The sequence below is a fragment of the Polypterus senegalus genome, chromosome 15 (genome assembly GCF_016835505.1).
Source record: "Polypterus senegalus isolate Bchr_013 chromosome 15, ASM1683550v1, whole genome shotgun sequence".
NCBI lineage: Eukaryota > Metazoa > Chordata > Cladistia > Polypteriformes > Polypteridae > Polypterus > Polypterus senegalus.
The window spans coordinates 108,514,131-108,540,461 of record NC_053168.1 but is presented as its reverse complement, the minus strand read 5'-3'; the positions used below and the strand labels follow the sequence as shown (position 1 = coordinate 108,540,461).

At 38.3% G+C, this 26,331-nt stretch overlaps 1 protein-coding gene across 1 annotated transcript in view; it reads left to right on the top strand.

Moving 5' to 3' along the window:
* LOC120515514 (ATP-binding cassette sub-family A member 13-like) overlaps nt 1–26,331 on the top strand; it is a 449,137-nt gene that overhangs the window by 295,372 nt on the left and 127,434 nt on the right. Inside the window, exons 32-35 of the mRNA XM_039736576.1 lie at nt 2,593–2,647; nt 8,475–8,652; nt 14,594–14,709; nt 21,268–21,424. Of these exons, the coding sequence (XP_039592510.1) occupies nt 2,593–2,647; nt 8,475–8,652; nt 14,594–14,709; nt 21,268–21,424 (506 nt within the window). The remainder of the gene's footprint in view (nt 1–2,592; nt 2,648–8,474; nt 8,653–14,593; nt 14,710–21,267; nt 21,425–26,331) is intronic.

The following is a 26,331-nucleotide window of genomic DNA, read 5'->3' as shown; positions in this document are numbered from 1 at the left end:
ATGGCTGAGAAGCTAACCAATCAGAGCATGCAGTTACTGTAAGTTCCTGTGTGCTGAATGGCTCAGCGACGGAGCGCCGAATTCGATCCCGCGGCGTTAACCAGGAAGTCTCATCTTGCTCATTCAGCAGCAACGTGTTTCGCTGTGTAATGAGTTAACTTTTGTGCTCTTTTGTGTTTATCTTTGTGCATAGTCAAGCCCTTCATTATGGCTCCAAAACGATCTGCTCCTGCTACTGTTTCAGGGGTCGTGCCCAAGCACCCATGGAAGATGTTAACGATTGCCGAAAAGGTAAAAGTTTTGGATATGTTGAAGGAAGGGAAAAGCTACACCGCTGTAGGAAGCCATTACGGTATCAATGAGGCTACGATTCTTTTTATTTAAAAAGTAGGAAAGGAATATAAGATCTACGGCCACAGTGTCATTTAACCAGGGTGCAAAACGAGTTGTAAATGGATGTAATAAGGCAGTAGTCTGGATGGAATCTGCTTTAGGGATTTGGATTGAAGACTCCTGGAAGAACAACAACGGTGGTGCTGCACAGTCGCCTGAAGAGGCTCCTTTAGACGAGCTGTAACGCTCTCCTTTGTTGTGCAGTAAAACTAAACTCATCGTTATCGGACAAGTCATCATGTCATTGTTAGTGAGTAACCATAATTCATTTTATACTTACGGTACTTAGTATATGTACGTATGTTTAGTGTCACTGTACACATGTTTACTGTATACAATTTTTCTTGCATTGTCTATCATAATGGCTGTAACATATGTGATATCGGAGACACTCGATATCTATAAAATAATATTTAGGTTCTACTGTATATAAACAGTGTGTTTACATACATAATTTCAATGAATCTTACCTAATATCTAAGAGAATACAAAGGATTTATGCTGTATAACTGTGTGGGGAATATTTATAAACAATGTGGGAGAGTTTATAAGGGCTTAAAATATATAAAAATAACCATACAAACATATGGTTTCTACTTCGCGGATTTTCACCTATCGCGGGTGGTTCTGGAACGCAACCCCCGCCATCGAGGAGGGATTACTGTATATAAATTAAATCTTGAACTTTTTAGTTCATGTCATCTATATATTAAAATTAGCTAATATTTCATACATCAGTATTATTCACCATACCACAATGTAACCCCATCACTCTCCCCCGTGACCCTACACCCAGCTTTCCTCCTGACCGTAATTAATTGAACCTTTTGCTTGTTGTGGCTTTAAACCCCCTAATGATGTCACTTCATTGGCTGACACCAAACTAGAACTTCTGGTATGCCTGCATTCATAAACCCAGAGTTGCTCTGATAGGGTCCGGTGTCCCCAGCTGCCCATTTTTATATCCTATCCCTCACTGGCCATTTCTGCCTGACATAATTTTTAAATGGGTAACCTTACCCCCATTAAGGGATCTGATGGTATCACCTTTCAGAAAGGATGGGTTCATCTCTTCACACTTCACTATGGTCACTACCTCTCTTTTTCAGAGATCTGTTGTCTGATTACCACACTTTTATCTGCCCCTTAGTACCCTCTGACGTCTTTCATGGCATTGAAAAGTAGCTCTCCTTATGATGGTGTGCTTCTGTCTCTCTTATTTTGTTGTTTACTTTGGTGTTCTTCTAAACACATTGCCACTTTAGTGCTATCTTTGAATCATGAAACCTCTACTATATTGAGTTCACCAGTCCTTTTCTAGGGAGTTTAATAATATTAAACACACATTTACATTGGGATATTTTAGAGAAACTAATTGCTATAACAGTATAGCCTTAGCAATTGAGAATACCTGGTGTATTAAAAATGAATGGAAAGGCAGTTTATTTAAGGAATTAGAAATGGGAGATACAGTAGAAAGAGGTTAGAGTAAACAAGCGAAGGTTATAACTGGCAGTCAAATAAACTAATAAACAAGGCCCAGGATGTGAAACAATAATCATGGTCAAAGAGAAGATGAATGGAAACTAAATACTCTTGTAACCAAAGCCAAGACATATGACAAAAATCACAAACCAAAAAAGAATTTGTAACCACTGAGCCAATAACAAATAATATCACTAGAGTTTTAGGCTGAATCCACAAACTTCAAAAACCAGGGAGTTCAAGGGGGGCGGATTCTTAATACCCATTGACCCGTGATGTCATGTTATGCATGACCCCTGATGTCCCCTCTAACAATCACATAGCAACTGTTAGTGCCAAGCCAATAATCTCATAATGGCGGTGCTCACAGATGGAACAAAATGGGATAGCAGAGAAAATATGTTACATAAATAAATGTGCATTGAACAATGCATGAAATGTGACCATGTGATTTCTGAATCTCTACAACACCTAAAATGATATACAATTTATTTTTTAAGCCTCAGGAACCATTTAGAAAAATTTAAACTGAGTGAAATCATGACACTTTGAGAAAACCCACTTACTTTATACATAGGCAGAAAATGGAAACCCACATCAGGAATCAAATTGGAGTCCAGCTGGTATGGGGTGACGATGATACGCTTTACTACTGTGTCAGCCTACTAGGAATTAATATCAAGTGACGTTTTATTTTTTTTCTTTATCTTTTAGGTATTTCATTATATTCCCAGCCATATGGTGGATCTTTATTGGATGAAGACAGAATGTGAGAATTTGTTTTTCCATCTCCATTTCACACTTTTATTTGAAATACATAATAAATTGGAACAGAAATGCTGTGCTTGCCTGAATGCCATGCTCTCTTTCTTTTGTTTTTCACCACTTGGCTGGACCTGGGTCACAGTGAATGGCATATGACAGTCAAGCAGGTGACTTTGCAGCACACTGGTCTAAGTGTACATGAACAAATGAGTATTCTGTTAGGTGTGAGCATACCGTCATTAACTGCTTTTATTGAGAGCCCAGTTTCAGGTCCATATGGTGACCCAAAGTAAAGTAACAAAAAAAAATCATGCTACAGTACTTACCCAACAACAGTTTTGTGGAGCATCAGAATGACTACATACTGTAATATATAGACACATACTTGGTAGAGGATCTTCTTCTTCTTTCCACTGCTACCGTTAGGGGTTGCCACAATTGATCATTTTTTTCCATATCTTCCTGTATTCTGCCTCTTGCTTTGTTAAAACCCTCAAGTGCAAGTCCTCTCTCACCAAATCCATAAACCTTCTGTTAGGCATTCCTCTTTTCCTCTTGCCTGGCAGCTCTATCCTTAACATCCTTCTCCCAATATACCCAGCATCTCTCCTCTGCACATGTCCAAGGCAACGCAATCTCTGACTTTGTTACCAAACCATCCAACCTGAGCTGACCCTCTAATGTACTCATTTCTAATCGTATCCAACCTTGTCACACCCAATGCAAATCTTAGCATCTTTAACTTAGCATCTGACACATCCGGCTCTGTCTCCTGCTTTCTGGTCAGTGCCACTGTCTCCAACGCATATAACATAGCTAGTATCACTACTGTCCTGTAGATCTTCCCTTTCACTTTTGCTGATACCCGTCTATTACAAATTACTCCTGAAACTCTTCACCACTCATTCACCCTGCTTGCCCTCTCTTCAACAATCTCTGTTACTTTATACTGTTGATCCCAAGTATTTAAATTTGATCACCTTTGCCAGCTCTACTCCCTGCATCCTCACTATGCCATTGACCTTCCCCTCAGTCACACATAAGTATTGTCTTGTTCCTACTGACCTTCATTCCTCTCCTCTCTAGAGCATATCTCCACCTCTCCAGGCTCTCCTCAACCTGCTTCCTACTCTTGCTACAGATCACAATGTCATCAGCAAACATCATAGTCCATGGTGACTCCTGTCTAATCTAGTCTGTCAACCTGTCCATCACCATTGCAAATAAGTAAGGGCTCAAAGCCGAACCCGGATGTAATCCAACCTCCACGTTAAATGCATCCGTCACTCCTATCGAAGACCTTACCACTGTCACACTTAATTCGTATATACCCGGTACAACTCTTATGTACTTCTCTGCTACTCACGACTTCCTCATAAAATACCGCAACTGCTCTCGAGGCACCCTGTCATATGCTTTCTCCAGGTTCACAAACACACAATGCAGCTCGTTCTGGCCTTCTCTATACTTCTCCATCAACACCCTCAGAGCAAACACTGCATCTGTGATGCTCTTTCCTGGCATGAAACCATATCCCCCTGTAGTTACTACAGCTCTGCTTATTCTTAAAAATCAGTACCAGTACACTTCTTCTCCACTCCTCAGGCATCCTTTCACTTTCCAAGATTCCATTAAACAATCTGGTTAAAAACTCCACTGCTGTCTCTCCTAAACACCTCTATCTTTCCACAGGTATATCATCTTAACCAATGGCCATTCCATTCTTTATCCTCTTCATAGGTGTCTTTACTTCCTCCTTGCTAATTCGTTGCACTTCCTGATTCACTGTTTCCACATCCAACCTTCTCCCTCTCTCTCATTTTCTTCATTCATCAGCCTCTCAAAGTACCCTTTCCATCTGCTCAAAACCCTCTCCTCGCTTATTAGTACGTTTCCATCTTTATTCTTTATCACCCAATACTGCCCTAAATTTTTCCCAGCTCGATCCCTCTGTCTAGCCAATCAGTACAGGTCCTTTTCTCCCTCATTATTGTCAAATCTCTCATTCAACTCATCTTATGCCTTTTCTTTACACAGCTCTCTCTTCGCCTTATACCTTATCTCCTTGTACTCTTGTCTACTTTCTGTATCTCTCTGACTATCCCACTTCTTTTTCGCCAACCATTTCCTCTTTATACTCTCCTGTACTTCCCCACTCCACTACTAGGTTTCCTTTTCTTCCTCTCTCTGTCCAGATGTCACGCCAAGCACCTGTCTTGCTGTTACCCTTACTACTTCTGCTGTAGTTGCTCAGTTGTCTGGTAACTCTTCACTGTCACACAGTGCTTGTCTTACTGCTTCCCTAAACTCAACCTTGGATTCTTCCTTTTCAGCTTCCACCACTTGATCCTTGGCTTTGCCCTCACTATCCTCCTCTTCTTGATCTCCAATGTCATCCTACAGACCACCATCCTATGCTGCTTAACTACAGTTTCCCCTGCCACCATTTTGCAGTCTTCAGTCTCCTTTAGATTGATGATCCTGCTTAGGATATAATCTACTTGTGTGCATCTTCCTCCACTCTTGTACGCCACCCTATGTTCCTCCCTCTTCTTAAAATACGTATTCACCACAGCCATGTCTATCCTTTTGGCAAAATCCACTATCATCTGACCTTCTTCATTCCTCTCATTGACACCATACCTACCCATCACCTCCTCTTCTCCTCTGCTCCCTTCACCAACATGTCAATTGAAATGCCCTCCAATCACCACTCTCTGTCTCTTCGGTACGCTGTTCATCACTTCATACAACTCACTCCAGAAATCTTCTTTCTCATCCATCACATCACAGCTTCATAATTATTACTCTCTCTGACACTCCTTTCACCTCCAAAACACTCTTGACATACTGTTCCTTCAGAATAACTCCTACCCCATTTGTCCTCCCATCTACACCATGATAGAACAATTTGAATCCACCTCCAATCCACCTGGCCTTACTCCCCTTCCATTTAGTCTCTTGCACACACAATATATCAACCTTCCTGCTGTCCATCATATCTCCTAACTCTCTCCCCTTACCAGTCATACTGCCAACATTCAAAGTTCCTACCCTCAGTTCCAGTCTCTTTACCTTCCTCCTCTCCATTTGCCTTTTTGAGATAACCCCCCACCCCCTTCTCCTTCTTCAGCCAAAAGTAGCTCAATTTCCGCCAGCACCCTGTTGGCTAACAGTACTGGTGGTGGCTGTTGTTAACCTGGGACTCGACTTATCCAGTAGGGAAATCCGTATTGTTGTCCGCATATTGATCTGGCAAAATTTTTACACCAGATGCCCTTCCTGAAGTAACTCTCCCCATTTATCCAGGCTCAAATATTTACATTTAAAAGGAAAATTCAATTACAAATCAAATACAGACTATTTTCTACAAAAAGGAAAAGCTTGTTAGATATAGGAAATTTAAACATTACATGTGATCTCAAGGGATATTGCCAATATGTTAAGTGAATGACACTGCCAGGGGTTTGTGTTTCAACTTTGAAAAATATCTGTATTGTGTAGTTGCATAGAAATAGTGTAGAACTATTACAGCAATATTATATTAAGACAGTCTGCTAGCTTTTACAGACCTATTGTAGCTATAAATATTCTTGAAGTTTGTCCCCTGCTTTTTAATTAAATTTGATATTTATAGTTTGTTTTAATATACAATGTATGAAATTTGTCAGATTCTTCCAAACTCCTTTTGGTGTCTATAGGTTCTGCATAATTAATATCTGTTTTATTATTTTGTTCAATTTATATATTCGGTAATGTGTTATAACATTGTTTGCTCTGTAAAGGTCTTTCTGATCAAGCATGCTGTTAATAGCACTATATGCATTAAAGAATGATTCATTGATGTGATTGTCTGATTTGAGGGATGCAGTATGACTTTCATATATATCATTTTCTATTTTATGGTTTGTTTATATTTTTCACTGTACAGTATAGGCAGTCCAATGATAATATCACTAAGGCTCACTGTTGGTTACACAATAACAACATTGTTAAATGATAACTCTGCTCAAAAATTATGTGCTCCGGTTTCCTCCCACAGACTAAAGACATGCAAGTTAGTTAAATTGGCATTGCTTAATTGGCCCCTGATGTGTGTGTGTGTGCACATGCATGTTGACCCTACAATAAATTGTCAGGCGGTGCTGTTCCAGCCTTACAACTGATGATTGATGAGATATGCTATGGATACATACAAAAAAGTATTCTTTTTGAATGTTAAATGTCTTTATGGGTCTACTTACCTTTGACATTAGCGCTTGTGATTTAAAAAACAAACTGACATAATAGATTAAGGCTGAAGGCCTATCTTTGGACACTTATTTATAATCCAGTCCATCTGCACTTTAGTTGGGGTCTCTTCTTGTGAGAACTTTAACAAAATTTAAAAACTTGGTTCATTATATTACTAGTAAGGGAAATTTTCTATGTTTGCAAACCAAAGGCTTGTTTAGGCCTTTCGTTTGGTGTAACCTCCTTAGAGCTAAAACAAGCTAACAACATTTAATTTTTTTTTAATAGACAAAAATGTTATGTTACCACATTTTTTCTATGCACCTGCCTTCACCACAATGATGCACAACTTCATCTGCATTCTGAATCGACAGAAACCGCCATGGACTGTTATTTGCTTTTGTATCTTTTCAGTAACTTTAGTAACATCAAACTGTTTCTACTCAATGGGTTGCCATGTACATATGTCTAGGTAAATTGTAGATATATACTGTATATATATATATATATATATATTTTTAATATAAATTAGATCTGGTTGTTCTCTTATAAGCCTTAACGTGTAAATCTTTTAATTAGAAAACCTTTTTCTGATAAGAGTGAGGGTTTGTCTTTCACTTTCTTGGTTACATTTTGTTTAACGACACCTGGTTGATTTTGTATTAAGTATACTTACATTTATTAGAAATGATCGAAGTATTAATTAATGATAATAATCCAAGTAAATGTGGTATCTTTGTTTTTGTTTATTAATCTCTGGAAAGCACCTTACGTTGCATGGAAATGTATGATAAAGTGTTTTAATAAATAAAGTTATTATTATTACATTGAGTCATAACAGCTACTGCATATCTGAGAGACATTCAGGATTAACTGTTTTTACATAGAATCCAAGCTCGAGAAAGGCTCAGGCTTCACACCAATGGGGTTAGGAGAAACCACTACTATAAATACCATAAAGTTTACTTAGTGGTCTACAAAATACTGTCAAGATGACATCTGATAGTCTCCAAAATACTGCAGTGTATTCACCATGTCACTACTTGCTAACATATTCCATGTATCTGGCTCTCTGTATGAGAAAAAACAAGATTTTGTAAGCTGATTAAAAGTAAACTTTGCACAAACATTGGAGCAGTTATTTTCACACAGAGAATAACAGATCTATAAAATAAGGTACCAAGTAACACTCTAGACCCTCAAACCTTGTCTTGATATTTCAAAGAAGGTAAGAGAAGAAGAATAGAAAAGTATGTGTGGCTTGAATAGCCTCTTCTTGTCAAAACTTTCTTTTGTTGTAAATAAGCTTATCCTCTGACGAGCACTATTCATGAAATTGTTTTTAAAAGTCACCTTTTCAAAAAATTATTATAGATATCACATACATGATTTTTAAAACACATCATTTGTCATTATTGCCTCTGTTATCTTTCGGTGATATTTAAAAAGCAATGGAAATGCTTAAGCATGCATTTCACAAAACATTTTTTTTCCCCTAAATACTTGAGCTCCATTTTCTGACGGCTCCCTTACAAGTGCAGAAGAGGACAATACAAAGCACAATTATTTATAAAATTTTTTTTGTTTTGTTTTTACAGTCAAGAAAGCATACGTCAGTGTGGGGTTTCCATGTGTATCCTGTTGGGCTTTTCAATTGTCACTGCAAGCATTAGCACCGCCATTGTGACAGACAGAGTGTCCGGCAGCAAGAGGGTGCAGCACATTTCGGGACTTCACCATGCAACGTACTGGTTTGCTAATTTTCTGTATGACATGGTAAGGATCTCAAAGTAGGACAGTGAACCAAACGGGCTCAAAAATCTCAAAGTGATGTAAATGTGGTCTTACCCTTAGAATGAGGAGTAAATGCATTTTATTCAATTTTCCAAATTTGGGAAACTAGTCAGGATTTCGGAGAGGTTGTGAGCTCTCCTAACTCACTAGGCACTGCCAGAAGATGGTGTTCAGGCAGAGCTTGGTACACACATCCACAGAAAGGCTAAATGTTTTGGAAACCCTGGATAAGAAACTCAAAGGTATAATAATTTAATAATAATTTAATATATAATATATAATATAATATATATAATATATAATAATTTAACTTGATTTAATATTTGTAACAAAGTTTGTCTGTTATGTAATCGATCCGTCTACATGGAGAAGCAATACACTGTTAGTACTGTTACTTTTTTGGCCACTAGGAAAATGTTGCAATAGAAATGATTTGGGTATGTTGCCACTAACCATTTCTTAAATTTTGCACCATATTTTGAATGCCTTTACAACACATGAGGCAATATACAGATTTATAAATTTCCCCTCCACTCCACATGAGGTACAATTAAAGCCTGCTGCATTCTTGCAAATCGGCACACACAAAAATTGTTTCCATAAGTGTGCATAAGCACGCATATGTGAGTCACAAAAGAATATCACAGTATCAATACTGGTGGTCATGGATGCAAACTGTATTGCAGTAGCTGGCATATCAACTGAAGTTAAGTGAGGCATGATGGAGTCACACAGGTACTCTGAGCTCTGCATTTCATGAAACACTGGAACATTCGCATTACATTTTACAAAGGGATGTGATTCTTCTGAAGGTATGGCTGTGGATCATTCATTGTTAAATAAACATGTCTGTTCTTTTGGTCTTTCCATCGTACCGCTCATTACAGTATTATCCTTGATATTGCAAATTGGAAAAAAAAAATATGTGAAAATTAGTGCAATATCCTACCTTATTATGGTTTTTCTTCCTCTGTAAATATTATTATCATTGTCTTTGTGGTGAAGCATTAGCATTAGTATCAGAAAAATACAAAATATCATCATGAGTGTCAATATGCAGAAAGGGGAGCTGTAAAATTGTGACATTTTCAAATGTGGCTTCCTACTCCTTGCTTGGGAGTGGGTGTAGGATGCTTTGTAACTACCTTTCATGTTCTATTCTGAAGAGGACAAATTCTTATCCTAGTAAGACTTGTAGTACAATTGTCATTTTATGTCATTTTCAACCTGCTTAATACTTCTGAGATGCTTGGTAAATACGGGCACAGAACTTACATTAATGTAGCTTAAGTGTGCAGATTTACCTTGCATTTATAATTTGACTAAATTTATTATTGGTAAATGAGTAGGTATATGTTTTACTTTATATATGGTTTCTGACTTTTAAGGACATTCATTCTCCTAAAGCAGACATTACTAACATAATATAATTATTTATAGAATATGCTTCTGTATGAATAACTCTGCAGTTTGGGTTGCAATAGTTATTGCTGCTGCTGCTTCTATAGTCCTGAATTAAATTCCATGCCTGGTTGCTGTCGGTTGAGTTGTACATCCTCCTCTTGTCTGTGTTGGTTTTTCTCTGGGTGCCCCAGTTTTCCTACCACATCACCAAGACAAGTAGGTAAAACCATTAAAGCTAAAGTCATCCTCAAAGAGTTTGAGTGGGATGTGCAATGGACTGGCACCCTATGTTGTATTTTATCCTGTCTTGTGACCTGGTGCCCTGTGACCCTGAGCAGGTGTATTAATAAAGGAACAGATGATTTGGTAACACTTTAATTCAGGTACTGCAAAAACGCATTTTTTACTCTTAATGTAACAAGACCCTAACAAAAGCGTCTTCTGGTCTTAATTACACTTATAAAGGATCAGTAAATGCGTTATTCATGTCTGTGCTGTGTGGCATATTAATAGCATCTGATATGCTGGTAAAATTACCATATATACTTGCATATAAGTTTTCCCGCGGATAAGTCAGGACATGATTTCATCATATAATTTTTTTGTATTTTATAATGTCAGCTGTATAAGTTGAATTCGGAAAATTCACGCTATTGGTCCAAGAGATTATGATATGCTAAAAATCACCTGAGAGAGTAACCTTGGAGCACTGGCCTTTTTTTCAATGTGGGTGCGACAATGTGCTGTATCAGCGCATGCTCCTAACCTCTCTCTCTCTCTCTCTCTCTCTCTCTATTGTGCCTACGTGACCACACGTTAATACCCAAACTATTCCAAAACAATATTTTCACTGATTTGTGTTTTTTGTATCTCATACACCTTTATTGTAAGAGCATCCCTTATCTACAATGGAGGGTTTGATCAGAAGAAAATAAGAAGCTGGTTTGAAATTAAATGTTATTGAAGTAGCGAAAGAAATTGGTAAGTGCGCTGCTGCAACTAAATTCGATGCTTCTGACAAACTGACGCGAGATTTGAGGAGGCAAGAATATATATATAAAAAATGTAACTGTCACATTTTTGAACAGGCGTATAATTCGGGGTCTGATTTTTTGATCGATTTTTTCGGTTTCAAGGCCTGACTTATATGTGAGTATTTGAGTATATGCATTTTTGCAGTATCTAAACTAAAGTGTTTCTGGTGATTTAAATGGTAAATCTTTTTAAAAATTATTTTTTGAACAATTTCTATAAAATGTACATGATTTTAACATTAGCAATGACTTGTTTGTTGTTATCTATAAAATACAAATACAGAATTCTGTAATAATTCACTGCACAACAATGTTTTTGAAACGTCTTGCTTCCTCGACAGTTTTTGCTGATTGTGTACCTACAGAGTATGCACAAATATAGTTTTGGTTTTACGCATCATGTATTAACTCTGAGAAATAGACATTTATGTTTACTGACAATAACATATTTAGTCACGTTTATGTTTCGCATAAGCTATTAAATTCAACAGAATTAAATGTGTTTTGCTCCTGATTTTCTTTTGTATTCAATGTCTGGTGCATCACGTTGCAGTGTCCAACAGTAGTCAGCAAGCATTGACAGATTCCAGTTGCCCTGGTATCATTTCTTCATCGTAGCAATGTTCTGGTGAAACCTTTCACCGTGTTCGTCACTGACAGCACTGAGATTTGAGGGTAAGAAGTCCAAGTGTGAGTGGAGAAAATGAATCTTGAGTGACATGTTGCATTTCATTGTCTTGTATGCTTTGAGAAGTTTGTCTACCAGCTGAACGTAGTTTGGGGTTCTGTAATTGCCCAGCAAATTGTCAACAACATCTTTGAAGGATTTCCAGGCAATTTTTTCCTACCCAACTAACAGATCTTCAAACCGCTTGTCACTCATAACATGTCTGATCTGGGGCCAACAAAAAGCATCACTTATTCTTGGGAACATCTGTCTTAAATAACGAAAACCTTCGACTTCCTTGTTCAGTGCTTCCACAAAACTCTTCATGAGTCCCAGTTTTATGTGAAGAGGAGGCAAAAATCTTTGCCGGGTCGACAAGCGATTTATGTGCCACATTTTTCTGTCCTGGAACTTTTTACAGAGTGGCCAGTTCTGTCAAGAATAGTGTGACTCTTTGGCACGGCTGTCCCATTCACAGATGAAACAACAGTACTTTGTATAGCTGAGCTGCAGTCCTAGTAATAGAGCAACGACTTTAAGACCTCCACAGATATTCCAGTTGTACCTGCTACACTGGATGTGCTTCAGCAACAGTTCCATATTCTCATACATTTCTTTCATGTGTGCTGCATAGTCAACAGGTGCTGAAGGATAAACGTTGCCATTGTGTAGCAGAACAGCTTTCAGGTTTAACATTGATGAATCAATGAAGGGACACCACTCTTCCGGGTTGTAATCAGAACCCAAGGCCGAGAATAATCCTTCAATGTCACAACAGAAACAGAGACTGTTGACTTGTGCAAAAAATTTGGTTATATCATGATGTTGGCCTCAAACACAGAAATTTTCTACCTGGTCACAGCAAACACCATTCCTACAGTCTCGAACCCAGCAGCTCGGCTTTTGCTTTTGACAGACCCAAATCTCTGACCAAATATGTTCAATTTGGACTGTGTTATCAGATGTGGATCACCTTATGAGCACGGTTCAAAGTCTGGGTCAATGTCACTGTCAATACCCTGCACTGCAGTTTCTTCATCTGGTTCGTCTAAAGTCCAATCCTCTGGTGGTTTCGGAATTGGAAGACTGTCATCATGTGGCACGGATCTCATTGCTGAAGGCAGAATAGGATATTCAATTGACTTCTTGTTTTTGGCAGAGAAACCAGACACATTAGTCAAACAGAAGTGTCAGTCCGTCGTATGGTCTTTCTGTTCTCGCCATATTATTGGAACAGCAAACAGCACCGTCTTTTGAGTGCCTCTGAGCCAGGCTCTCAGACTGACAGCACATGTTGCACAGTAAATGTGAGGTGTCCATTCCTTGTCTTGATCACCAATTTTGCAACCGAAATATAGATGGTAAGCTTTTTTTACAAGAGCAGTCATCCAACGTCTCTGAGGTGCAAGTGTATATTCACTACAAATATAGCAGAATATATCGCGATTGTTATGACATTGACGAGATATATCGCCTAACACCAAAACGTCTATAGCATCAAGCTTACTTACTGTTATATTGCTACAGATACTATACTTTACTATACTGATACCATACATACACGCTGACTATCTACAATATATAAACCAAATGAGCAGGATCAGTGTATGCAAGCCACCTTTATAGCATGCTGAGACAGCGTCAAGCTCGTTCAGACCTGGCCATGGCATGCCCAGGATGTCAACTTCCACAGAATAGCTTTCAACCTGGCCTGATTCCATGCCTGGATATACCCAGGCTGCACAAACCGTTGCTGATAAGTCACTTATTCACGGGAGTGAAATTGTTTGGATACAAATATAAAAAAAAAAACATGACAAAACTGAAACGGTACGTGATGGGTAAACTTTGATGTGATATTTGTAATCAGCACTCAAAAATCTATAAGAAACACCCAACAGTTTTCAAGAAGCAAAAACTTTGTTGTGCAGTGAACTTGTTAGAAACCTTTTGGAACCTAATGAAGTAAGGAGCTTTTTAGAGAATGACAATAATTGGGATGGTACAATGGCTAGTGATGTTGCCCCTCAAATTTAGAATCCTACATTCGAGCCCCTGGTCACTGCCTAATTCTGCTTTTATGCGTGTGGGATTTTCTCCTCATATTTCAGTTTTCTCCTACATCTTCTATTCTGTAAAATTATGTTATGTATTTTTATACATTGTTTATCATTGTGCCAGATAGCGCTGATGTGTTTCATGCTGGCTGGATTTGGAATTAAGAATTGTACTGAACTCTGTACAGTGTACGATACTAGTACATCACAAATACATGTGTTAGGTTAGGTTAACTGACCACTCTAAATAGGCCTGTTGTGTGAGTGAGCATGCCCTGCGATAGACTAGTGCCCTGTATTTTCTGCTTTGCACTTAATGTTGCTAAATTAGGCCTCAGCCTCCACAATCTAAATAAGATTAAGCAGGTCTCAGAATGGTATGTTACGCTAGGATTAGAAAGTACTTTATTTAGATAATACTTGCATAGTCCGAAGTATCATTGAATCTATAGTACCATTGTGGGATAAGAAAGGGTTAAGGTTAAGTTTTCTGTCCTCTTTCATGCCACTCTATGCTCACTATCTGTGTAACTATGCAGATAAAGAAATGCTCAGCATGGAATTACAACAGTTCTAAAAATGCAAGTTCCCCTTAGGGTCTTTCCATTGCATAAACCTATTGGATGTGGCAGAGTGAGTCCACTTATATTCTGCAGCATGCTGGTTTGAAGAGATTGTACCAGGAGGATTAGTAAAATGATGTTGAGTTGCTGACAGCTGCATACAAACAGCTTCAATTCCTCTGCTTGTTTTCCTCCCAGGTGTTCTACCTCATCCCGGTTGGTCTGTGTGTCAGCGTCTTTGCAGCCTTCCAGCTGTCAGCCTTCACATTTCGTCAGAACCTGGCAGCAACTGCCCTCCTGCTGATGCTTTTTGGGTACGATTTTGAAAATTTAACCACCCTGCCCCCAAAACCCCCATCCCAACCGACAAAGGTAGGATTCAGGAATGGCATAAACAGAATGCATGTATGTGTTTTATATAACGCTGTCACCTTAAACCCATGTATTCAAGTTTTACATATTGAACAGGATTGAAGGCCTGTTTTATAAATCTCAAAACATTTCAAATTAGAGAAAAATCTATAAATACAGCATTTCATTAAAGTATAATAGAGAATTAAGTAGAAAGTACTGTACAATTTATGCTTGAAAGAGCACAAAATAATGCATTATAGACACAATTACAAGAGAATGAGCCCAGGTGGAAACATAGAAAATATTTTAAGATGTGGAGGTTAAGGAACAGAGTAGGAACAGGGAAAATTTTAATCAAGGGACAGATAACAGGTCAAAATATTGTGAGACATGCTAGTAGTTTCTGATTGTTTAGTTATTACATTTATTGACACTATTTTTCTAAATCTAATTTAAGATGACCCATTATCTCTTGCTATAACCTCATCCTTTAAATATTTCTCCAAGTAACACTACCTCAGTACACAGCCATATCACATGCACTTCAGAGATCATCCACATGAAGCTATGTATGTTTGGGCCTAACAAGTGCTTGAATAAGAGACCATCCAGGAGAAGCTTGGGGTGCTGCTGGAAGAGGTGTTGGTGATGCCTGCAGGATGTGCTTATTCTGTGGTGTGAATGTAGATCCCAATGCCCCAGTGCAGTGAGGGGAACACTGGGCTGCAAAAATGGTGCCGTCCTGCACATGAGATGTAAAACCGAGCTGCTGACTCTCTGTGGTCATAAAAAATCCCTGGGCATCATTTGTAAAGAGTATGGTGTGTCCCGATGTCCAGGCTAAATGGCCTACCATAGCTTAGTCAAGTCTCTAATTGTCTCTCCTCTCACACCACTTCACCACCTAACAACTAATATGTGGTGAGAATACTGGCACAAAAATGGCTGCTGTTGCATCATCCAGGTGAATGATGTACATTATTAGTGGTTGAAGCAGCTCCTCACACACTGAAGTGCTTTGAGTAGTGAGAAAAGCGCTATATAAATGTAAAGAATTATTATCATTATATTGTGAAGAGGGGGGCTGAATGCAGTGTTTTGCCTCAATTCTAAGTGTCACATCTGGAGAAAACCAGGCACCACTCACCTTCTCTGCAGTACTATTCCAACGATGAAACATAGTGGCAGCATCATGCTGGGTGTTTGTTTGATGGTGGCAAGGATTGAGAGACTAGTCAGGGTTAAGGGAAAGCTTAACAGAGCAAAGTACAGAGATATCCATAATGAAAACCTGCTCCACAATGAGCCAAAGTTTCACCTTCCTACAAAACGATGACCCTAAGTACAAAGCAAACACAACACAGGAGTGCTTAGATACATCTCTGGGAATGTTAGTGAGTTGCCCAGCCAAAGCCTGGACTTGAACCCATTTGAACATTTCAGGACAAACCTGAAAACCTGTTCACCGAGAGTCTCCATATAACCTTACATAGCCAGAGAAGATCTGCAGATAAGAATGGCAGAAAAATCCCCAAAATTTATGTACGCTAAGCTTCTCACGTCAAACCCAAGGAGACTCCAGACTGTAATGGCAGCCAAAGATGCTTCAATGAAGTAGTGAATAAAGGGTCTGAGTATTTGTGTCAATGGGATATTTCAGGTTTGTATTTGCAAAAATTTGTAACTCCTGTTTTCGCTTTGTCAGTAAGAAGTGTTGAGTGTTGCTTGATGTGAGGGGAAAAAATAATCTAAATGACTTTAGCACAATATTACAACATAGCAAAACATGTAAAAGGTGAAGGGGTCTGAATACTTTCTAAATCAGCTGTATATTGTGATTTTATATACAAAGAGCAATTAAACCCATATGAATATTTACCATATCAGCCAAAGAAATAATATGCAGTCCTAGAAACTATATTTTACAGTCTTAATACCAGGCTGAATTTAGCATCCCTCAGAGAATCTTGAACTTCATTCAAACAAAAAGCCATACAGAACATACATGATACACTTCACTGTCTTTATTCTACCCAGTGCATATCCTTCCATTTTAGTCGTCCATTTTTATAGTTCAAAGTGTCTCCTCCAACTGAAAGTAATCTTTAGCAGGAAAAAGGATAATGTTCATTTTAAATAACCCTTAGTATCTTGTAATCTCACAAAATTCCTTCTTACACCTTATCTCTTTATTATATTAAAAAAAAATTCTGTCATGTCCGCATTATTCAGCCTTGACCACTCCCCTCCACACTGCTTGCCCAATCATTACTCCTAATGCGCACATCCTCTCTCCATACCACCCCATGACACTCTCAGTGCTGATTCGCCCTTCAACACAGTCGGTTATAATGGCAAGGCAGAAAAGCAAATAATCTATAAAAGAACGTCGAATTTTAGATCGAACTAGAAAAAGAACAGCAAGATAATGAACGTTAAAAAAGAAAATGAACTTAAAACAGCTGCATATATTAAAAATCAAGAATGAAGAGAATCGTCCAATAAATTAAAAAAAAAAAATATCCCAAACAATATTCAAACAGAAATATAGAAATTATAGAATGTAAGTTAGAGGATAAATTTATTCATAATATTGCTTTTGATGAAATGTTAATGTAATTAAATTTTTTATTTATATTTTATTACATTTTATTACGTTAAACTTTTTTACTTCTACTTTTACTTTTTACTATGTTTTATTATTCATTGGTACTTAAAATAGATAGTTATAGTGAAATACTCAAGTAACTGATTTTCGGCCTATAATAAGTAAGGAACAAACCGTCTTCCTCCCGCACCCTGTATACTCTTCTATATACCATCTCTTTAAAGAATGTAGAATCGTATTCTGTAACAGAGGAGCAACCCTTTGAGCAGCTCAAGCGCGAGATGCCAGGGGCTGCTGAGCAAAGTGAAAGCAAATACCCACTGGATGTACTTTATTTGCATGTCTTTTCCTGTACAAAGAAACAAAAAGGGTTACAGCTACCAGGTCTACGAGGGATTTTCTTAGAGTGAGCTGCCCTTTCTCTGCTATTTAATATTCTTTCATGTAACAGCAGCATAAAGAAACATAGATGTTCGCATACAGAAATCATTCTTTTTCGACATCATTATGATTCTTAAAAATAAATTTAGCTCTGTTACATCTGATAAGAGAAATCACACGGGCAAATCCAAAACACATTCAGTAGAATAAAGTCCAAATATAAAGAACAAGTCTTTTCAGAGACACCTTTTATCTTCCACTTTCTCAATGCAATGATAATAAAAGATGTTCTATTCTATTCTATTCTATTCTACTGTATTTTAGAGAAATAAGTACAAAAGCAAGAAAGAGGATCCAAAGCAAATATTCCAGAGGATACACGCCTCCATCTTAAATAGACACAAAATGTTTTTGTAACCCCTGTGTCAAGGGGACTAACAGTGAGCATATTGTAGTAACCATTAATAAACATGGCCACCACCATGCAAAGACAATTTTATCCATCCATTATCCAACCCGCTATATCCTAACTACAGGGTCACAGGGGTCTGCTGGAGCCAATCCCAGCCAACACAGGGCGCAAGGCAGGAAACAAACCCCAGGCAGAGCGCCAGCCCTCTGCAGAAGACAATTTCACAAAATGAAAATAAAACAAAAAATGGTATTGTTTGAATAATGACAAAGGCTATGAACAACAAGAAGAAATCAAGTCCAAAAATCAATTATAACATATCATAACATTATGTTAACAATCATAACATAACATATTAGAAAGCTAAAACCCAAATTAATAAAAGCATTGACGCAATTCACTTACTTACTTTTGGACTGATTTAAAATCTTAATTTACGAACATAAAAGAGCTGTTGAAAATTAATAGATATAGTGGATGAACATATTAGAAGAGCATTACGTTACAGTGTCCTCCATTACATTTGGGACAAAGACACATTTTTTTCTTGAATTGCCCCTCAGCTGTACAGTTTAAAATTACAAATCAAATAATTCAGGCATTGTGATTAAAGTGCACATTGCAGACTTTCATGTAAGGATATTTGCATAAATTTCGGTCTCAGCATGTAGAAATGACAGCACTTTTATTACACGATCCTCCCATTTCAGGGCACCATAATGTTTGGCACACAGCAATGGCAGGTCTATTAAAGCAGTCATATTTAGAACTTAGTCACATATCCTTTGCATGTAAAGAATGCTTGATGTCTACGATTCATAGACATCACCAGGTGCTGAGGACCTTCTCTCGTGATGCTCTGCTAAGCCTCTAATGAAGTCATGATTAGCTCCTGGTCATTTTGGTGACTTGTCCCCTTAAGTTTTGTCTTCAGCATACAGTCATGCCCAATTGGATTTAAATCAGGTGATTGGATTGGCCATTCAAGAATTTTGCAGGTTTTTAACTTTGAAAACTCTGTGTTGCTTTAGCAGTATGTTCATCATCTTGTTGTAGGCTGAAGCGCCATCCAATGAGTTTGGAGGCATTTATTGAAACTTAAGCATGTGAGATGTTTCTATACACCTCGGAATTCATTGTACCACTGCTGTTAACAGTATTATCAATGAAGATAAATGTGCCAGGACCTGTGGCAGCCATACATGCCCAAGCCATAACACACCCCACCAATGTTTAACAGCTTAAGGTGGAATGCTTTGGATCTTAGGCAGTTTGTTTTTGTTACCACTCTTTTGCCTCTGACACAGGTTCATCTTGATCTCATCTGTCCACAAGACATTTTTCCAGAGTCCTATCGGATCTTTAAGTACTTTTTCACAAACTGCAAACTGACTATCCTGTTATTGCAGCTAGTCTGTTTCCTGAAGACTGTTTCTGATCTGTCAGACAGGCATTTGGGGCAATTTCTTCCATCAGCAGTAGAGGTCTTCCTTGGCCTACCAGTTCTTTTGCGATTATTGAGCTCACCACTGCACTCTTTCTTCTTAATGATTATCCAGACAGTTGATTTAGGTGATTCTAAGGTTTTACCGATGTATCTAATGGTTTTATCATTGTTTTTCACCCTCATAATTGCTTCTTTGACTTTCATTGGCACTGCTCTTGTCCTCATGTTTAACAATGGCAACTGCAGACTCCAAAGGGTAGAAACAAGCCTAGATATCTTATGAAGCAATGAAACACACATGAGGAATCACAAACACCTGTGGCACAAATTGTCCCAAACATTATGGTGCCTGGAAATGAGGGGAATATATATAAAAAGTGTTGAACTTTCTACATGGTGTGACCAATATACCATCATGCCATTAAATGAAATTCTGCAATGTGTGCAATTTAATCATGTCTGAATTGTTTGATTTGTAATTTTAATCTGTGGAGCACAGGGGTAAACCAAGAAAAAATGGGGTTTTGTCAAAAACATTATAAAGGGCACGATGAATAGATTGATAGATGACAGAGGCACTATATGAAGATAATAGATAGATAGATAGATAGATAGATAGATAGATAGATAGATAGATAGATAGATAGATAGATAGATAGATAGATAGATAGATAGATAGATAGATAGATAGATATGGTAAATGTGTAAAATCAATCAAAATTGGAACTAACAGGTTTCATAACAATACCCATCTGCAAGCACTGAGATGCATGAATCTAACATCTTGACATTATGCATTTTCTTTACTAATCTGATTAATATGTAAATTGTAGGCTGTCAGGAAATGTTGAATGCTGGTGTTATGTTGAATGTTTAAATTGATGTTTTATTTATATGAGATTCACCAAATCCTTCCATACTGTGAATGTTATACCATAAATATCAAATATACTATACAGTAAATGCAAGATAGTGAAGGCTTCATACATTATATAGTTTATGCCTACATTTTGTCATTTACTACTAAAATATAAAAAACGTTTCTGTTTTTAATTTTTTTTTACACAGATTACTGTAGAAACGTAACACACATGAAATGCGTGTGTTCCAAATAACGATCTATTATTTCCACTCTAAAACTCTACTTCACTCCCAGATAATCAATCAAGGCATGAGCTTGGAGAAGTTCGTGCACATTTTAAGTCGGTGGGGGGATGGAATAGCTGGCTGCTTGCAGATTGTCTTTATCGGCACATTTAGAGGACAAAAGATGCTGGCGGAGAGGTGTGAATGGATTTAAGGTGGGCCGGATCTGCGAGTTTTTTTGCAGGCTATGGTAATTCTAGTGTTAATGGATATTATCTTACAGATGACAAGTAAAGTCTGAATCAGCATAAGCGGCCAAAATTCTGGGAGCTCATTAGAAATGTAAACCTTTACTTTATGAGGTAGAATTACATAATATACAAGAATAGTTAATTCAGATATTTGAAACATTAAACATTCAATTTGAAGCACACATTTTAAAGTCTGACCTTGAAATAGCAGTGGCACTTAGAGGGCTAGGACCACCTTTTTTGTTTTCAAGACACTAATCAATTCCATTAATAAGTATTCAGTAGGTGATAACAGTGTATTTACTATGTACTCCCTGTTCTTCTGGTTTTCAGGTTTGCAACTCTACCATGGATGTACCTTGTCTCCCGTTTCTTTTCCAGTCCTGACGTGGCCTTTATTGTCAATGTCTCAATAAATTTTATACTAGGTCTTGGCACTGTTTTCTTCACATTTCTGCCAAGATTTCTTGCATTTTTCTCTAACAAAAAGGTCAGTGATACTGTAATACTTTAAAAGATTTATTATGAAATGACAGAGAAAAATTATTTGTGGTATCCTAACAGAATGCACTGCTTTTAGTGTGTTATTTTTGACATAAGGTAAACAAAATAATATTTAAAACGCATCTTTATTTTGAATAATATATTTAAGGTTGCAAAACTAAGTGGTTTTCAGTGCACTGGTTGCTGTAAATCCTCATGCCTAATATCTTTTCTTATTTGCTAAGGTTGTAATGAAATATTCATGACACTCTTTGAGTAAAGGACTGTCAAATCCTTACCACTGTTGGAGTACATCAATATCTGAGCAAACATTATTTCATACTCTTAAATTTCTAGCTTTGTATTTTTCAGTAATTTTAATTTTACACAACCCCATTCCAAAAGGCAGGGACAGTATAAAAAATACTAATAAAAATAAACATTAGGGACTTGTAAATTACCTTTGCCTTGTACTCAAACAAAGACACTATAAAGTCAAGTCAAGTGGCTTTACTGTATTGTCATATCATTTGTACACAGTATTGCAGCATTAATGTCAGTCAGTCATGTTATGTCATTTTCTAACCCCATCAATCCAGAACAGGGTCACGGAGTGGTGGGTGTAGCTGAAGTCTGTTTATCCCAGCTAGCACAGGGTGCAAGGCAGGAACAAACCCTGGACAGGGCACCAGTCCATCACAGGGCAAACACACATACACAGACATACCCAAAAAACAAACACACACTAAGGCCAGTTTAGCTCCTCTAATCCACCTAACCTACATGTTTTTGGGCAGTAAGCCGAAACCAGATCGCATGGGGGAAACCCTCACAGACATGCGGAGAACATGCAAACTCTACGCAGAGACAGCTCGGGTCATCAACCCTGGTCTCCATACTGCGAGGACGCAATGCTAATGCTAAACCACTGTTGTAGCAGCATGACCAATGTGAAACATATACAGTACATAAACACAGGACTAGTGGAAGAACTATATGTTAGATGGAGAGATGGATGGATGGATAGCTAGCAATAATTTGAAGTAAATAGCAATAAATAACAACAACTAATAATAAAAAACAGCAGTAGTAACAGGAGTCACAGCATACAAATAAGGCACTGGTAGCAGATTTGAAGGCAGGGGCAACACTGAGTTTAGAATTTGGAAAGCCATAGGGTAGAAGCAACAACAATTTATTTCTTGACCAGCCTAAAATCACACAAGGAATGCCTAAATGGGCTTCAACAGGCCCTGTTTTTTTGCCCCCCTATCCCCCCCCCCTAAAACTGCCTAGCAAGACAAGAAGACCCCAAAAATACCCCTTGTAGGAAAAAAAATGTATCCAATCTTGGGAAAGGAATTCAGAGAGAGACTCCCTTCCAGGTAGGTTGAGCATGCAATGGGTGTCAAGCTATTATGGAATCTTGAAGAACTGGTCTGGATGCTACAGAACCTTCTACCGGATTTAACTGAGTCAAAGACTATGGGAGGGATAGGATTGCTCCTTAATAATGTTGTACACTGTGCAAAAGCAACACTTTATAAGATGTGTTTATCAAAGGGTAGAGAGGTCCCAATAATCTGTTCTGCAGTGTGAACTGTCTGTTGTAGGACACTGCAGGTCCCAAACTAGACACTGATGCAGCTGGTCAGAATGTTGTCAGTGGTGCCTGTGTATAACGTGGTGAGAATGGGGGGAGTGTGCTTACTTTCTTCATTCACTATAAGAGGAGGTGTTAATGGACCTTGTGTTTACAAACTCTCACAAGGCTTTCAAAGCCATACCCCACATACATCTTGTTTTTTCAGATTATGTTTCTGTTATGCTACTGCCTGCATAAAAGCACTGCTTAGCACTCTGGCATTCAAGTGGCCCTGGAGTAGCCTCTGGAAACACTTCATGATGTCCAGTCTGTGTGCTATAGGCCAGTAGCTACTGAGGCATGAGACATAGGGTATGATGGTGGTGGTTTTGAAGCACGTAGGAAGACTTCCTGCCAAAGAGAAATGTTGAAAATGTCTATAAAAATATCCAACAGCTGGTTTGCTCATTCCCTGAGCACTCAACCAGGTATGTTGTCTGTTCCAGCAGCTTTGTGTGGGTTTACATTGAACAAAGTTCTTCTAACATCCACAGCAGATAACACATTTCATTAATCAATTGCATTGTTTTCTGAAGGGGTAGGTTTATTATGAAATTGATGCAAAAACAGCATGTTCCAAAAAAAGTTGGGGTGTGTTAGCTTAGGGCTAATAATGGTGTGACAAGTTGAAATGACAAGTTGATGTGAAACAGGTGTGGCAGTTCTGTTAAGTGTATAAGGAGCCTCTAAAAAAGGCCTTGTCCTTCAAGAGCAAGGATGGGTTGAGGTTCACCAATTTGCTAACCAATGCATTTACAAATAGTCCAGCATTTTAAAAGAAAGTCAAAACTGTAGTATTGTGGGCATTTTACACTCTAAGGTGAACAATATAATTAAAGGAAAATCTCAGTGTGTAAAGGTAAAGGCAAACTCTACTTCTAAACATTCGTGATCTCCTATACCTCAGACTTCACTGTCCTAAAAACCATCCTGGGTCTCTTAAGAGATATCATGACTTAGGCTTGGGAATACTTCAGTAAATGTTTGCCAGTCCACAGCTGCATCCACATACGAAAGCTAAAGCATTACTATGCCAAGCAGAATCCATACAACAACACTGTCTAGAGGAGCCAATGACTATTCTGGTCTCCGACTTATCTGAGAAGGAATGTGGCACAGTGGAATCTTGTGTTGTGGTCTGATGAGTCAACATTTCAAATCATTTTTTGAAAAAATAGCCAAAGAAAAGAACCATTCATGCTGTTACCAGTGGCTGATCCAAAAGCCTGCATGTGGTATAACGGGTCCGCGGGTCAGAAGGAAAGGCCGGTTTTTAAATAGTCCATTTGGCTGTGTCAGTCTCCGTGGGCGAGTCGGACCTGTACATGAGGGTGTGATCATTCTCAATTGCTTCACTGGCTTCCTACGATACGTGATTGAGGCACTGCGCCAACGGAACTGTATAAGAATGGGTCTGCACTAAGGAAAGAGGCATAAAAGAAATGAAAGAAGAAAAGGCTTAGAGAGCGAGAGCAAGAGTGAGGCATTGGGGGCAGTGAAGTGAGTGGACAAACCAGCTAGATGATGAGAGAGGTCAGCACGGTCAGGGGTCCCATGTGGAACAAAGGATCGGTGCCCAAGGGGTGGATCTCACCCACTGATGATGTGGAAGAGTGGGTTCGATCATAGAGGAGTCCGCCCTAGGGATCCGAGGGACAACTGCGTGTACGAGAAGGAAGATGGGAGGACAACCAACCCTGATCAGTCTGGCAAACTGAAGTCTGAGCAAGATTTGGGTGAGCTGGAGAGACTGGGAAGAGCTGTGCTTGGCTGGTGTGACCCCAATGTCTGCTCTAGGTTTTAATCTCATTTTAGCCTGGTTTTATTCTCATGGATTTTTACCTGTTTCTATGGATTATTTATTTGAACACTTTTAAGACATGCACTATTTGGACATTGTTTTTGTAATAAAAGCACTAATGCACTTTACACCTTCCTCTTGCTTTGTCTGGTGTCCTCATTGTTCAGCTTATCCGTTTACATTACTAACAGTTCGGGTTCAAGAGGCTCCCAGAAGAAATGTGGGAGCATGGAGCAGGACCTAATTGTCACATTGCATTTGTCATGGAATGGAGGTTTGTCACTGCTCTTTCAAAAATGTGAGCTCATTATTAATCCAGAAAGATATGTACAAATTTCGAGTTATATTCCCAAAATGTTAACTGCCTCGTCCAGTGACATCCCTGCATTTTCTAACAGTGCAATGCCAAATCACATTCGGCCTGGGTTACAATTGGATGACTGCATAAGCAGGAAGTGCAGGTACAAGACTGGCCTGCCTGCGGTTTTGACCTTTCTCTGACTGAGAATGTGTGCTGCATTATGAATTGAAAAATATCTCAACGAAGGACCTGTACGGTTGTGCTGCTGAAGACCTGAATAATAAATGAATGAGGGGAAAATTCAGCTTACTAAGCTTAACCAACTAGTGTCTTCAGTGCCCATATAAGTGTTAAGACAATAGTGGTGTTACACAATGGTAAATACTTCACTGCCTCATCTTTTTTTAAAGGACACTGCAGTCATCAGATTGGTTGTAAGTGTATATTTTCCATATAAAAAAAAATCACAAGGTAAAACATCAAATAATGTGTTATTGTAGTGTTCTTAATGTAAAACGAGATGAATAGAATTTATGGGTCACTTTTTGGTTTTATTACCATTTTCTATACCGTCCCAACTTTTTTGGAAGTTTTATTTTTTTATGTTTACTCACACTGTATTAGTCTTTATGCAACTTTGGGGGTAAGGCAGTCATGAGATGATGGCCCATTAGTGACAACAAAAGGGTTCAGGTATCACACAGTATAGCTTTGGGTTTACAGGAAGGGTTGAGATCAAATGTCCTGACAGAGAGGCTTCTTGGCACTTTGTAGAAAGAAGGAGATGACAATGTTAATCTGTAGCGCTCTCCTCTTCTCGGCAGGTTATTACATACCTCAACTGAGCCTGCGAGGACGTCGTCTGACATGCATGCGTTACAATATATACAGTATTTTGAAAATGTTGATTACATCAGTAGCTATCCAAAACAATGATTCTAGACTTGTCTGATTTGTTTGACTTTCACTGCGTATAAAACAATAATAAAATTCAAATTCAGTAAAACCCTGTAATAACACACTCCACAATACCATAAGATGGGAAACAGCATCATCATCATTTGGCTGCCATATTTCCCCCCAGCAGATCACAAAAAGCATAATCGGTTGGGTTGGGACTATCCTTGCTTAACCCAAACGAATAGTGCAATGCTTGATTCTGCCGAT